Source organism: Erigeron canadensis, chromosome 7 (genome assembly GCF_010389155.1).
Source record: "Erigeron canadensis isolate Cc75 chromosome 7, C_canadensis_v1, whole genome shotgun sequence".
Lineage (NCBI taxonomy): Eukaryota > Viridiplantae > Streptophyta > Magnoliopsida > Asterales > Asteraceae > Erigeron > Erigeron canadensis.
This window is the reverse complement of record NC_057767.1, coordinates 6,048,204-6,061,636: the sequence shown is the minus strand read 5'-3', so window position 1 is coordinate 6,061,636 and position 13,433 is coordinate 6,048,204. Positions and strand designations below refer to the sequence as shown.

The window sequence follows — 13,433 nt, the reverse complement described above, 5'->3', positions numbered from 1 at the left end:
TGACATATAAACATCTTTTAATATTTAGCACAAATTATAACATAGTAACTATATAAAATTAATTGTAGAAGTAAAAAAAAATGTATCGTCATATATTATGATAAGATATAATAATTACTTACATGATTGATATGTCGTATTTTATACCCATTTCTCACGGATTAATTAGTTTATTTTAAGTAGTTTTCAAGTCGTTTTTGTATACATTTGGTGCGTTTATGGTATATGTTAGTGTTTCAGGATATTAGTAGGTACCTGAGCTTAATACTAAAGAAAACTACATTTAGAGGCCTAAAGTGTGCTTACGGATGGTTCAAGTAACACCCTGGAAGCAAAAATGAAGAATTTGGAGAAGATTTACACATGGTGCGCCAAACCTCATACATGGGTGCGCCGCACTCAAGGATGTCGAGAAGAGGTGCTGTTTAGGAGTGTACCACACTCATTTTTCAAGTGCAGGATGATTAGATGGTGCGCCACACCTCATACACAGGTGCGACGCACTTGCTGGACGGGAAACAAGTGATTTTTGTTTAGGGTATAAATACCTTTCATAACTCAAATCAAAACCCTATGCTATCTTTTCCAGCCGTTTTTAAGGATCAAAAAAGAGACTTTTCATCAGTTCTTGCACCTTTGAAGATCAAGATTACGATTGGATTTATTTCTTTCATTGCTTTCGATTTCTTTCATTCGGTACAATGAATTCTTTCAATTTGATTTGTTATTCTTATTTCAATATGAGTGGCTAATCACTTTATCATCCATCTTGATGAAGTGAGACAATATGTAAAGATTGCACTACTCTTATTAATTCAAAGTTGATTTTAATTATCGTTGTGTCGTGATCTTGATGATTTAATTCTTTGATTAATTATTTATGATGTTGGTGATATGTATGTTCTTGGTTAGTGGTATTAGTTGAACATATATGTGATTTCAATTAATTATTTTTAATGAATTGTCACTAGTTCATGGTATGATAGTGAACATCATTTTGATAAAAGAAATTATTTTGTTAACGTGTTGAATAACGGTTGGTGGTACCACGTTGTCTTCACATAGATACAATTGTTAATTTGATAGTCAATCAAACTAGTTTGTTAGGGAAATTGTTTTAAGCATTAGTGGCACCGCCTGTTACAAAGGAACTGATTTGTAGCGCTTTCAACCAATTTGTTCCAATTATAGCCATGTTTCCCAATCTCTTAACCTCTTCACCCCAAACAAAATACTCACAAGATTTTGTACCTCTGTCCATCTTTACATTTTTCCAATTTATGGTTTCAACCTCCCATTCCTTGCACATATACCCGCAATTAGTTTGCTTGTCCACATAAACATGCCAACATATTATCTGCACCCTAGATGATAAACTCTCAACGATTTAATCCCACCCACTATGAGTCAAGAACCCACCTACCGATGGGTAGTTTAGAACTTCTTTGTTGGCCCAATATCTGTTGATAACCAACCAATAATACTTCTGTGTATAAACGAGAAAAGATGAAAAATAAGTTTCTAGAGAGAATTAAAATAAGAGTTAATTACACTTTTGGTCCCTGTTGAGGGTTAAAAATTACCGTTTTCATCCCTACCTTTCATATATTACCCTTTTGGTCCAAAAAACTTTGCTCCGTTAACGATTTTGGTCCAATTCTAGAAACGGACGTTAAATGCCATCACGTAATCTGCACGTGATGGTTTTTTTTTTTGTATTTTGGCCCTTTTCTTTTGACAGGGACCAAAAGTGTAATTAACTCTATATTTTATCTATTTATCATCATCATCATATAAGCCGTTGTTGCTAATGCTCCTGCCTCTTGCTCCTCCAGGTTTTTGATTTTTTTTCCCAATATATGTATCAATTATTTTTGAAATAAAATCCAATTTAAAAGCATTTAAAAAACTATGTCTGAAAATAATAAAAAAATAAAAAATAGAAAAACTATTTTCTCTTTGTATGTTCTCTTATGTCTCGTATGCTAACACTATGTTGGTATCATGGTCTTTATGACTTCAATTCCATTAAGATTTTTTTTTTCAAAAAGATTTTTTTTTCAAAATCCTCTTTACAATATAGCATGTTTGTCTTTGTCCAATAAAATGTCTAACTTTATGTCAAAACTTCCAAATTATCTAATAAATCAAAAGTTGCGATCATTAAATTATGAGAAATGATATTCATACCACATATTTAAATAAATCTACCACACATGATAACTTTTTGAACACACTATACAAATTACTAAAGTATGTGTATGGTAGATTAATCAAAACCTGTGATACAAATATCACTTACCTTAAATTATCCTACTAGTATAAAAGTAGTAAAGTAACTCCCAATGCCGTCTTTCATGGGTTTTGGTATCTAATACCGTCTTTGACGGTGTGTGGGGGAGGTTGAGATGTAGACAGTCTTACCCCTATCAAAGATAGAGAGACTGCTTCCAGGTTCTACCATAGGTAGAAAAGGACCTCCAGCCTTGCTGGGCATAAAGATCGAACCCATAACCTATGTCACTAACGACAAAGTTTCCAACCATTTATCCCAGTTGGTTAATTATCCTACTAGTATAGTACTCGTATAAATAATACTAATAAATATTTTATACCACTAACATAATACTAAAACTAATTTTTTTCTTTTTGAACATAAAGTAAAACTAATTTACTGGAAGCAAACAAAATGTGAATAGAAGTAATTAATTCCTTTTCCGGAATAAACCAAAGTGGAGGGGTTATCTCTTACAATTAGATAGAACCTGGGGTCTTTCATACCGTCATGCCCTTTGGTGGCGATTCCTCTTGAACCGCTGGAATCCCTTTGGGTGCGAAATCTGGGCTTTGGGAATTTTGCCGGTTAATTGGGTCTTTTTTTTTTCTCGACAACCTGAACTACTGATGGTTAGGTTGAGTGTTGTATTCTTCAATTGAAACAGGTGTGTTCTTTCTCTTTTATTCGGACTGTTTCAATTTAATCTGATACGTTGCTGTTGTTGTTGTCCCTTTGCCTGATGTTTCTGTTTAAACCAGAATCACTAAACGTGGATCGTGGGAGTTCACTTTTATTGACTCTCACATTCACCAAATTACATTCTTGAGTCACACATTGAATGCTACATGTTTCTATATATAGATAACAAACAGGTGTGTTGAACCATCGTGTTGTTTCATGGTGCTTCTTTGCGACAAGTTTAATGATAAACTCAGGTTCCGCCTTTTATAAGTTATAGCCATTGAAATTTGACTTCTATGTGTCTTTTTTTGTAATCTTATTCAAAAGTAACTGAACACACATTAGGAAAGAGGGAATTAATCTCTTTGACAAGTCTAGACTCTAGGTCATCAAAAGTATGGATGATCATATGTGAAACATCATCAGCTGCCTGAGGAGTTTCCATGAGGAACTTAGACGAAGGATCATTTGGTTTTGTGTGTCGTCAGGTAGATCTCGAAAACAGATTCCTTCCATTCAAGGAATCCAATAAATTTCCATGTCAAGATACCCACCTATTAAATCATTTTCATCGCCATTGGGGTGATAGCCTAGTGGTCAGGGAGTTTTCCACTTTGTGGTTCCTTTCTAGGGGGTCAAGGGTTTGAATCCTGCCACATGCAATTGTGGTGAAGGGGCCTTAGCAACGCTATACCCATCTACACATGGGAGAGCAAACCCTTTAGGGCGTTGCCAGGGTTCGAACCCAGTGTGGGCGCACCAAAGTTGGGGGTGTTATCCATTTATCCGCTAGTGTTTAAAAAAAAATTTCAATTTCATCTGCAAAAATATTGCTAGGTTGTTACTTTTGTTTCTTTGTTATGAAAAACAAATATTTCACACATATCACCACATATTTACACGCGTGTCTCCAACAAGAAATCCTCTTGGGTGTAGGGTTACCTTGAATACTACTAGGCCTTTTGTTTCTAGATCGATTAATTACAATATAATGATTTGTGCTTTAGGAAACTAGGACTATGACAGGCCTGACCTTCAACCGGGACAAGTCCTTTCTCCATCAGAACATTCACTAGGTAAAAGCCCATGAACCCACAAGCAGCCATGGTCCAAAAGGATGATAGGGACTTTGAACATCTCAAAAGCGTTAATCACATTTGTGTAAGTCATGAAAGCATCCAAGATGATACAAGTGACTGGAGTTCAAGTGTAGATACAAGATCAATCAAGGAATTATGAAAAGTAGTTCCAAGGTGGCTCCAAAGTTCTTCAATTGGTTGAGTATATTCAACATCATCATCCGTAGCAGCAGGACGACCATTAGAACTGTTTTGAACTGAAATTCTGTAGCTTGGGCAAGGAAGCTAGTCCCTCCGAACTTGAGGGGTCGTTTATGGTTGGACTGGATGTTGATAAAGGTTATTTGGAATGCCTTGTGGTGTAGTAGTTTTAGCTTGAGCATACACTTGACGTGGCTTTGTGCTGGATACAGAACGAATAGTACATGAGGCTGCTTCTGATTAGTCATGGGCACTGCATGCATCCATCTGACGAGTGAGTGTTGCTTCGTCTCGTTTGGGTGCAATAGCTCTATCAAGCTTTCTTTTATAATGTTTATAATATCAAAGTCGTAGAAAATCTTATTATGGAGAAGTGCTTGAAATTAGATTAAACTTGTCGATCGATCTTCCTTGTATTCTTTATATGAAACTTATAATACATTGTTATTGTATGTGTCTAATTATCTTATAATTCTGCTTGTGAATAAGGTATGTGGAAATTCTAACAAAAATCACAATTTGTAAACCGTCTAAATTGTTGATTTATTTGTATGATTCTATCAGTTAGCAGACTAGGAGAATATTAAATAAATTGTGTAAAATTAAGAGAAAAAAAAAGTAACAGAGCATGCCCTTGTTTAAAAGTTCTATAGATTGTTAAAGCTACCACTAGTCTTGCCCGTTGCAACAACAACAGTTGAGAGATGCTTTTCTGCAATGAAGCTTGTGAAGTCAGATTTGTGCAACCGAATTGGTGATGAGTTTTTGAACTCTTGTGTAATTTGTACCATAGAAAAAGAAGTACTTGCTAGTGTTAAAATTGAAGATGTAATGGCTCGATTCCACAAGTTGGGGAAACGTTGAGGCAAATTCTAGGAAGTTAACTTGGTTCTCATGGTTTAAGTTCTAGCTTATTGATCATGGTTTAATGAAGTTGATCATTTTGGTTTTTCTTTAGTTAGTTTTTTTTTTATCGTTTTAATACTGTTTTGTTTGCTTTTTTGGGGGTTCTTTGAAGGCTCTTTGGGAGCTGTTTGTAAGCTGTTTTAACTGCTGATAGGGGGGTTGTTTGAAGGCCGTTTGGAGGATGTATTTAAGCTGTTTTAACTGCTCTTTGGAGCGCTCTTTGCCTGCTGTTTGAATGCTGTTTTCTGCAGATTTTCATGGCTATATTGAGGTTATTTTGCTGCTGCTTTTTGCAGCTCTTTCGAGGTTGTTTTGTGTTTATCTGGTGGCTGCTTTGAGGCTAATTCTGTTGTTTTGTGCAGATATGGAGATCTTTTTGAGGCCAATGTTGCTGTTGTTTTGAAGCTATGTTGTTGTTTTCGTTGCTCACAAGTCACAAGTCACCAAGTAAGTTTTCTTTGCCCCCACTTTCACAAATTCCTGGATCCGCCTTTCATCATGTCATGTGACAACCCTGTTTTTACTGACATGACAATCATATAAGTTGACATGCTATCAAACCCAGTGTCACACCAATGGTTAACAAATGGAAAGAATGCACACATACACAAATGCAATATACTGTTCAGATTGCGAATGTGTTTCCGCCTTTTCGGAATTCTGATCGGTTGCCATGTGTTTCATGACATGTTCTGGACAAGAATCAAGGTCTAAATGATATATTAAATTTGTAAAATATATATAAAAAATAGTTTGTGGCTGATGATGTAAAAAAATAAATAAAACATGAACAAAAAAGTTGTATTACACACAAATGCAAGTAAACCATGTATTACAATATAACAAGGTATTATAGAGAAGTTATTAAGTCATTTATTTTCTAAATGAAAATTGCTGCCTAGTGTCTCAGCAATTCAGTGAGACTTGATAATCCACTTTGATAGTACCATATTGACTGTATAGGAAGAATTGACTTTAATGCACGGGAATATACTACCTAAAATGCTGATAAGCAGTTAAAAAAAATGAAAATCTAGCTTTATAAAAAGTTGATTTTTTGATTAGCAAGTTTTTCAATATCTAGAGAAGACGAACCATTAGAACTTGTAGCCATTTCGGCCATTTTCTTCCAGTGCCAAGCTATTTCCGTTATTCTGTTACCCTCCGATCCATCCATTAAGAGCTTCACAAGCTTCTCCACTTCACCCCTCTTCACATTCTTTCCGATCTCCATTCCAACTTCCCATTGTTTGCACATTTGTCTACAACTAGCACGTTGGTCCCCTATACTTGGCCAACAAAGCATTGGCAACCCAACCGACAAGCTCTCAATAATCGAGTCCCACCCACCATGAGTCAAAAACCCATCAACAGATGGATGGCTCAGGACCTCTTCCTGTGGACACCATTTTGCTAAAAATCCTTTCTTGCCCATTTCCTCTTCGAGTTCCCAGGGCAAAACCAGGGGATTTCCCTTAACCAAATCAGTGCGAATAATCCATAAAAATCATGGTTACTGCTAACTAGCCCCCAACCAAATTCTATTAAATCTTCTAAAGACATTACTGCCAAACTATACACCACAGATTTGGGTTCTTTTGACTCTAGCCATTGGATACACTCAGGTTCTTCCTTCCATAAACTATAGCAATTGAAACCTGTCTTTTTGTTTTCTTCTTCTTTGATTTGATTCAAAAGCAACTGAAGGGGTCCAACTGTATAAACATTAGGAAATATAGATCTAATCTCGTTCACTAGTCTAGCTTCTAGTTCCTCAAAAGTATGGATGATCATATATGAAACCTTATGAGCCACCTGAGCTGTTTTATAACGGTATTTTAAAACTGGATCATCCAGCTTTGTGGCTAGCATAGTCTCAGGAAGATCCTTCAAACGAAAACCTTCCATTCCTGGAACCCAATGTATTTCCATCTCAAGGTACCCATTTGTCAAATACCTTTCATCTGCAAAATAGACCAAGATCAACTAATTAATTTTATTAAACCAAGATGATTTTGGCAAAATTGTATTGAAACTGATCAACTAAAATTAGAAATACCAAACCTTTTAGTGGGAGAAGTCCCTTATCAGTTAGAACTTTCGCCTGGTAAAACGCCATGAACCCACAAGCAGCCATGCTCCAGAAAAGGATGATGGGGATCTTAAGCTTCTCGGCAGCAGTAATCGTATTCGTATGTGTCATAAAACCATCACAAATGATACATGTTGCCGGAGTTTCTAGCTCAGATACAAAATCAACAAAGGAATCAAGGAAATTGTTTTGTAAGGTACATCCAGACTTCACCTACTGTTGGCGTCACAGGTTCAACGCCATCCTCTGCACCGGAATTGGGACAATCCGAAACAGTTTTGAATTGAAAACCTGGAATATCATCGAAGTCATGAGTCCCACCTGACTCTACGAGTTGCTTATGGTTGGACCGGGTTTTGATGAAGGTTATATGGATACCCTTGTGGTGCAATAGCTTGGCTAGCTTGAGCATACACTTGATATGGCTTTGGGCTGGAAATGGTATAAACACCACATGAGGCTGCTTCTGATCAATTCTTGACATTGTATTTATCACTACGTGTCTTATTATGTGTTCGGTCTTTTTTTCCTCTTTCAACTGAAATTACTCTACAAATCCTTATCGTTATCAATATATATGTTTCAAAAACTATATTATATTGGGACTTCTACAATAAAATTATGATATTAGATAAATTGGGTGTTAACTTTTGATTTGATTTAGATTTGGATATCTTTGTTGTGATGATATTGTTTTAAAAATGGAAAATTATTGATATATTTCGGTTCATGTTTGATACACCATATTTAGAACTAGAGTTAAATAATATGTGGGAATGTATGTATTTTATATATATTTTTTATTATATGAAAATAACTTTTTTATCATATTCATTGTATGCAATTAACTTGCATAAATCAACATATCGTGTAAAAATTGGTTGGATTCTAACATGGCGCCATCTGGTATCCGAGACCCCTCAACATTTAGCATATTGTTTACACGATTCATTCAATTTTGCGAGAATAAAAGTTATTTTCAGACAATAAAAAAAAAGTACAAGTTATATATATACATCCCCGAATACTTCTTAGAACTATTGGGCAACATTCTCGTATGTTGCCTATAAATAAATTTTTTAAACTTGCATATGATTGGTACTTGAATGACTCTAACTGGAAATACCAATCATGTATAAAGTTACAAGTTTGTAAAGAACATATATCAATAAAAAAATCTTTTCTGATGCAACCATATAAAAAAAGTTTATGATACAACCATCATTAAATTGTAAAGCAAATGTTTAGATCTAATACTTTTAACTTTTACTAATAATGCAAAGGCAATGTAACTTAACCTCTATAAAATAGTTGTTGAATCACGTATAAAAAAATGAAACACAAACGATACCTGATAATTGGAGGTTGTTGTCGTCACTTAATCGGTGCATGAATAAGACCGTGGTGGAGGGTCTTAATTATAAAATGGATATCATAGTTATGAATTTGGTGAATCATAATTAACCCCTACGGTTGTATTCCTATCTGATGTTCAACCTCCGTGACGAAAGTTCGTAATTAATTATATTACCCTTTTTTTTTTTTTTTTACCAATAATGAATCTATTGTTAGTAATTAGTATAGTAATAATTAACATAACGGTAAGGATGATAACTAATTATGAAGGTTCCAGTGGATCCTTTGTCTAAAGTTTGATAGCTTTGAAAAGGAGTGTGTCAACTTTGAATTGTTGGAATGTTTATCATTCAGCATTCGTACTAGCATAAAGGATCACCCTGTGTTCGACCTTTTGCCTAAGAGAACCTCCATTGGTAATTGCCTTGTATGTCATGGACGATGTGCTCCTATTCGTGTTCGATGTCAAAGTTGTCGATTTGGGTTACAAGAATTTTGTTCACCATAGAGTTGTTTTTTCGAAATTGATAGGCATTTTAGTGGATCAAACTTCATCAATGTCTGGGCAGAGAAGTTCGACTCAAAATGGGGAGTTTAATATAATAAAATTCTACTTTCATTTCTTTGGTTTTTTCTTTTTACAAAACACAAAAAATGATTTTCACTCATATCTGAGATCAATCTCTGATATTACCAAATAAAAGAATTTACTCAATTTCTCAGGCAATTTCATTTCTTTTCATTTCATTTCATTTATTTGCTTCATTTCATTTCTTTAGATTTCTCCCTACCAAACGTATCAGAAACTCACTAAAAAAATGAAGAAATCAATTATGTTTGGTAGGGAGAAAACGTCAAAATGAAAAGTACTGTTATTATATATTTTTTTCTTCCAATGGTAGGTTTTTGTTTCAAATGCTAATTTTACAGTTGTTTTCTTTTTGAAAAGGGCAAAATTAAACTCAGTGTCATGCTTCTTTATATACCCAACTCCAAATCTAGAAGTACTTATATATGTGGGAAGGATGAATACAATATTATTGTTGTGGGTAAGAAATTGTGGGAAAGACGTAATGAAAGCTGACGTGGCATAAGAATTAGGCTGTTTGTGGGACGGACGACATCAACTGATGCGGGTAGTCTTACAACATGTTGATTTGTGCTTTCGGAAATTAAGGACTATGAAAAGCCTAACCTTCTATCGGGACAAGTCTTTTCCCCATCAGAACCTTCACTTGGTAAATCCCCATGAACCCACATGGGACCATGGTCTAGAAAAGGACGATAGGGACTTTGAACATCTCGGCAGTGTTAATCACATTCGTGTAAGTGATGAAAGTATCCAAGATGATACAAGTTACTGGAGTTTCGAGTGCAGATACAAGATCAATCAAGGAATCATGAATTAGTTCCAAGGTAGCCCCATAGTTCAATTATTGGTTGAGTATATCTAAGTATCTAACATCATCATCTTTACCAGCAGGAAGACCATCAGGAACTGTTTTGAACTGAAAATCTGAAGCTAGGGCAAGGAAGCTAGTCCATCCGAATTTCAGGAGTCGTTTATGGTTGGACTGGATGTTGATAAAGGTTATCTCCAATCCCTTGTGGTGTAGTAGTTTGGCTTGCTTAATTAAGCACACACTTGACGTTGGGCCACAACCAAAAATTGAGGAAGCCCCAGGCCCATGATCCACAAGTTCTAAATTCCTAAATTTTGGTTACAATTCACAGTTTCACACGCACAACATACTGTATTTTGTTTACCCTCGAAACTCGTTACGCCTGTTAGTCTATGGCAGAGACATATTCCCGTTTTATGATACAATAGTAAAATTTGAAAGTTTGATAAAAGTTTAATATATTTCCATTTAAATTTATTCTATCATTTAGAAGGAAAATTATTAGAATAGAAAAAAATATACAATTAAAGTGTGAGGGAGACGTTCAATATACTTGTTCTAAGTATATTTTTGTTGGTTCGTAGCCGTTCTAAGAAAAGGGACAGCATATAGTTCCAAGAAAGCAAGTACTACCAAAAAAATATAAAATTATTATAAAGACATGCAGCATCAGAACATAGTATTTGATGTTGTTAGACATTTGTTGGCTCATGTTTGTCAATACTTATTGTAATTATATTTTCGGCAAACAAAAAAGAGTATATACAGGATATGGGTTCAATCAGAAAGAAACAATGAGTGAAAACAAACAACAAAACTTCCAGAATCATGATCGGCCGTAAAGGTGCAATAAATTACAACACAAAAAAAAGGTTATTGAACCAACCGGGTTGGATCAAGTTATTGGAGTCCGTGCCTCTAGAAACAGAGGTTAAGAGTTCCATCATCATGCACGGTAAGGCTAGAGGTCTTTTTCAACCGTTGGTATACCTGAAAGTAACCTCTCTAGCTTAGGTAGGGGTAAGATATCTATAACCTCTCCCATACACCGTTGATGTCGGTATTCAGAACCAAAACCCTTGGAAGACGGCATTGGGTGTTACCTACTTACTTATAGAAAGTGGTTATTGATTGTTATGTGTAATTTTGAAATTGTTGTAATACGGCATGTAAATAAGTTACCTAGTGTGTACAAAGGTGTACAATAAAGCTTTAGACTTCGTGGTCATCGAGGGTGATTGCAAATGTGGGTTCAGAGTTCTGATAGGTTGCCATCAGCCATCCGTTCATGACATGTTCCTGACAAGAATCAAGGTCTAAATGATATATTGGTTATGAGAAATATATATATAAACAAAAAATAGTTTGTGGCTGCTGATGTAAAAAAAGTAAACAAGAACAAACAAATCTGTATTACAAATGCAATAAACCATGTACGTATTACAACATAACAAGGTATATAGAATACTTTGATAGTACCATATGCTGTATAATGTGATGAATACACTTCAATTCACACGAATATACAGCGTAAAAAGCTGATAAGCAGTTAAAATATAGGAATCTACCTTCATAAAAACTTGATAATTTGATTAGCAAGTTTGTCAATATCCAGGGAAGACGATCCATTAGAACTGGTAGCCATTTCGGCCATTTTCTTCCACTGCATAGCTTTTTCCTTCACTCTTTTACCCTCCGATCCATCCATTAAGAGCTTCACAAGCTTCTCCACTTCATCCCTCTTCACACTCTTCCCGATCTCCATTCCAACTTCCCATTGTTTGCACATTTGTCTACAATTAGTATGTTGGTCCCCTATGCTTGGCCAACATATCATTGGCAATCCAGCCGACAAGCTCTCAATAATTGAACCCCACCCACCATGAGTCAAAAACCCACCAACAGATGGGTGGTTCAGGACCTCTTCCTGTGAACACCATTTTGCTAAAAATCCCTTCTTGCCCATCTCCTCTTCTAGTTCCAGAGGCAGGACGACGGGCTGTTCTTTAACCAAATCAGTCCGAATAATCCACAAAAACTCATGGTTACTGTTAACAAGTCCCCAACCAAATTCTATCAGATCTTCTAAAGACATTACTGCCAAACTTCCAAAATTTACATACACCACAGAACTCGGTTCTTTTGACTCTAGCCATTTGACACACTCAGGTTCTTCCTTCCATAAACTATAGCAATTGAAATTTGTCTTTTTGTTTTCTTTTTCTTCGATCTGATTCAAAAGCAACTGAAGGGGTCCAACTGTATAGACATTAGGAAATATGGACTTAATATCAGTTAAGAGTCTAGCTTCTAATTCCTCAAAAGTATGGATGATCATATATGAAACATTATGAGCCGCCTGAGCTAACTTTAAGAGAAATTTATAAGTTGGATCATCCTGCTTTGTGGCTAGTATATCCTCAGGAAGATCATTCAAACGACAACCTTCCATTCCTGGAATCCAATCTATTTCCATCTCAAGATACCCATTTGTCGCATAACTTTCATCTGCCAAAATAATGTTAAATCAACTAATTGTTTAAAACTTAATTAGCTAATGTGTCTAAATATTTAGGAATTAGATATACCAAACCTTTAAGAGGGAGAAGTCCTTTATCAGTTAGAACTTTTGCCTGGTAAAACCCCATGAACCCACAAGCAGCCATGGTCCAGAATAGAATGATAGGGATCTTAAGCTTCTCGGCGGCAGGAATTGTATTCGTGTAAGTCATGAAACCATCACAAATTATACATGTCACCGGAGTTTCTAAGCCAGATAGAAGATCAAGAAGGGAATCAAAGAAAGTTTTCCCAAGATGCATACAAACTTCAGCTAGTGTTGGCGTCATAGGTTCAACACCATCATCCTCTGCACCAGAAGAGGTACAATCCGAAACCGTTTTGAATTGAAAACCAGGAATATTGTTGAAGTCATGATCAGTCCCACCAGACGCTACGAGTTTCTTATGGTTGGACCGGGTGTTGATGAAGGTTATGTGGATACCCTTGTGGTGTAATAGCTTGGCTAGCTTGAGCATACACTTGATGTGGCTTTGGGCTGGAAGTGGTATGAACACTACATGAGGCTGTTTCTGATCAACCATTGTATTCATCTCTACGTGGTTTGGTCTTGTTTTGTCTTCTATTAATTTATATGATTTGAAATAACTCTAAAAATCATTATCATTATATTTTGAAAAACTTATCTATCATGGTTACATTGTTGGGACTTTTAAATTATAATTATGTTATTAAATTAATTGCATGTGAACTAATTTGTTTTATTTTAGATTTGGGTATCTCTTTTGGAGCAAAAACCAAAAAGAAAGATATGAAAAAAAAAATCAAAAATAAAACAAAGAGATGAAGAAATGAGAAACCAAAACGGGATGCGAAGTGTCACTATTTGAAAAGTGCGACCCGAAATAATCACAAAT

General features: G+C 35.4%; 1 protein-coding gene, 1 long non-coding RNA gene and 1 pseudogene across 2 annotated transcripts; 1 reads left to right on the top strand and 2 right to left on the bottom strand.

Annotated features, from left to right (window-relative positions):
• Positions 1-2,778: 2,778 nt before the first annotated feature.
• LOC122608167 lies at positions 2,779-10,453 on the top strand. Its single transcript, XR_006325180.1, has 5 exons — positions 2,779-2,942; positions 3,140-5,416; positions 5,508-5,592; positions 9,543-10,009; positions 10,074-10,453. It is a non-coding gene; the product is annotated as an uncharacterized LOC122608167 (long non-coding RNA).
• LOC122608166 lies at positions 6,085-7,724 on the bottom strand (annotated as a pseudogene).
• Positions 10,454-11,566: 1,113 nt separating the features above from the next.
• Positions 11,567-13,109, bottom strand: LOC122609570 (UDP-glycosyltransferase 85C1-like). Its single transcript, XM_043782597.1, has 2 exons — positions 12,590-13,109; positions 11,567-12,504 (listed from the first exon to the last, which is right to left on the bottom strand). The coding sequence occupies exons 1-2, from the start codon at positions 13,107-13,109 to the stop codon at positions 11,567-11,569; spliced, it is 1,458 nt and encodes a 485-aa protein (XP_043638532.1).
• Positions 13,110-13,433: the final 324 nt, after the last annotated feature.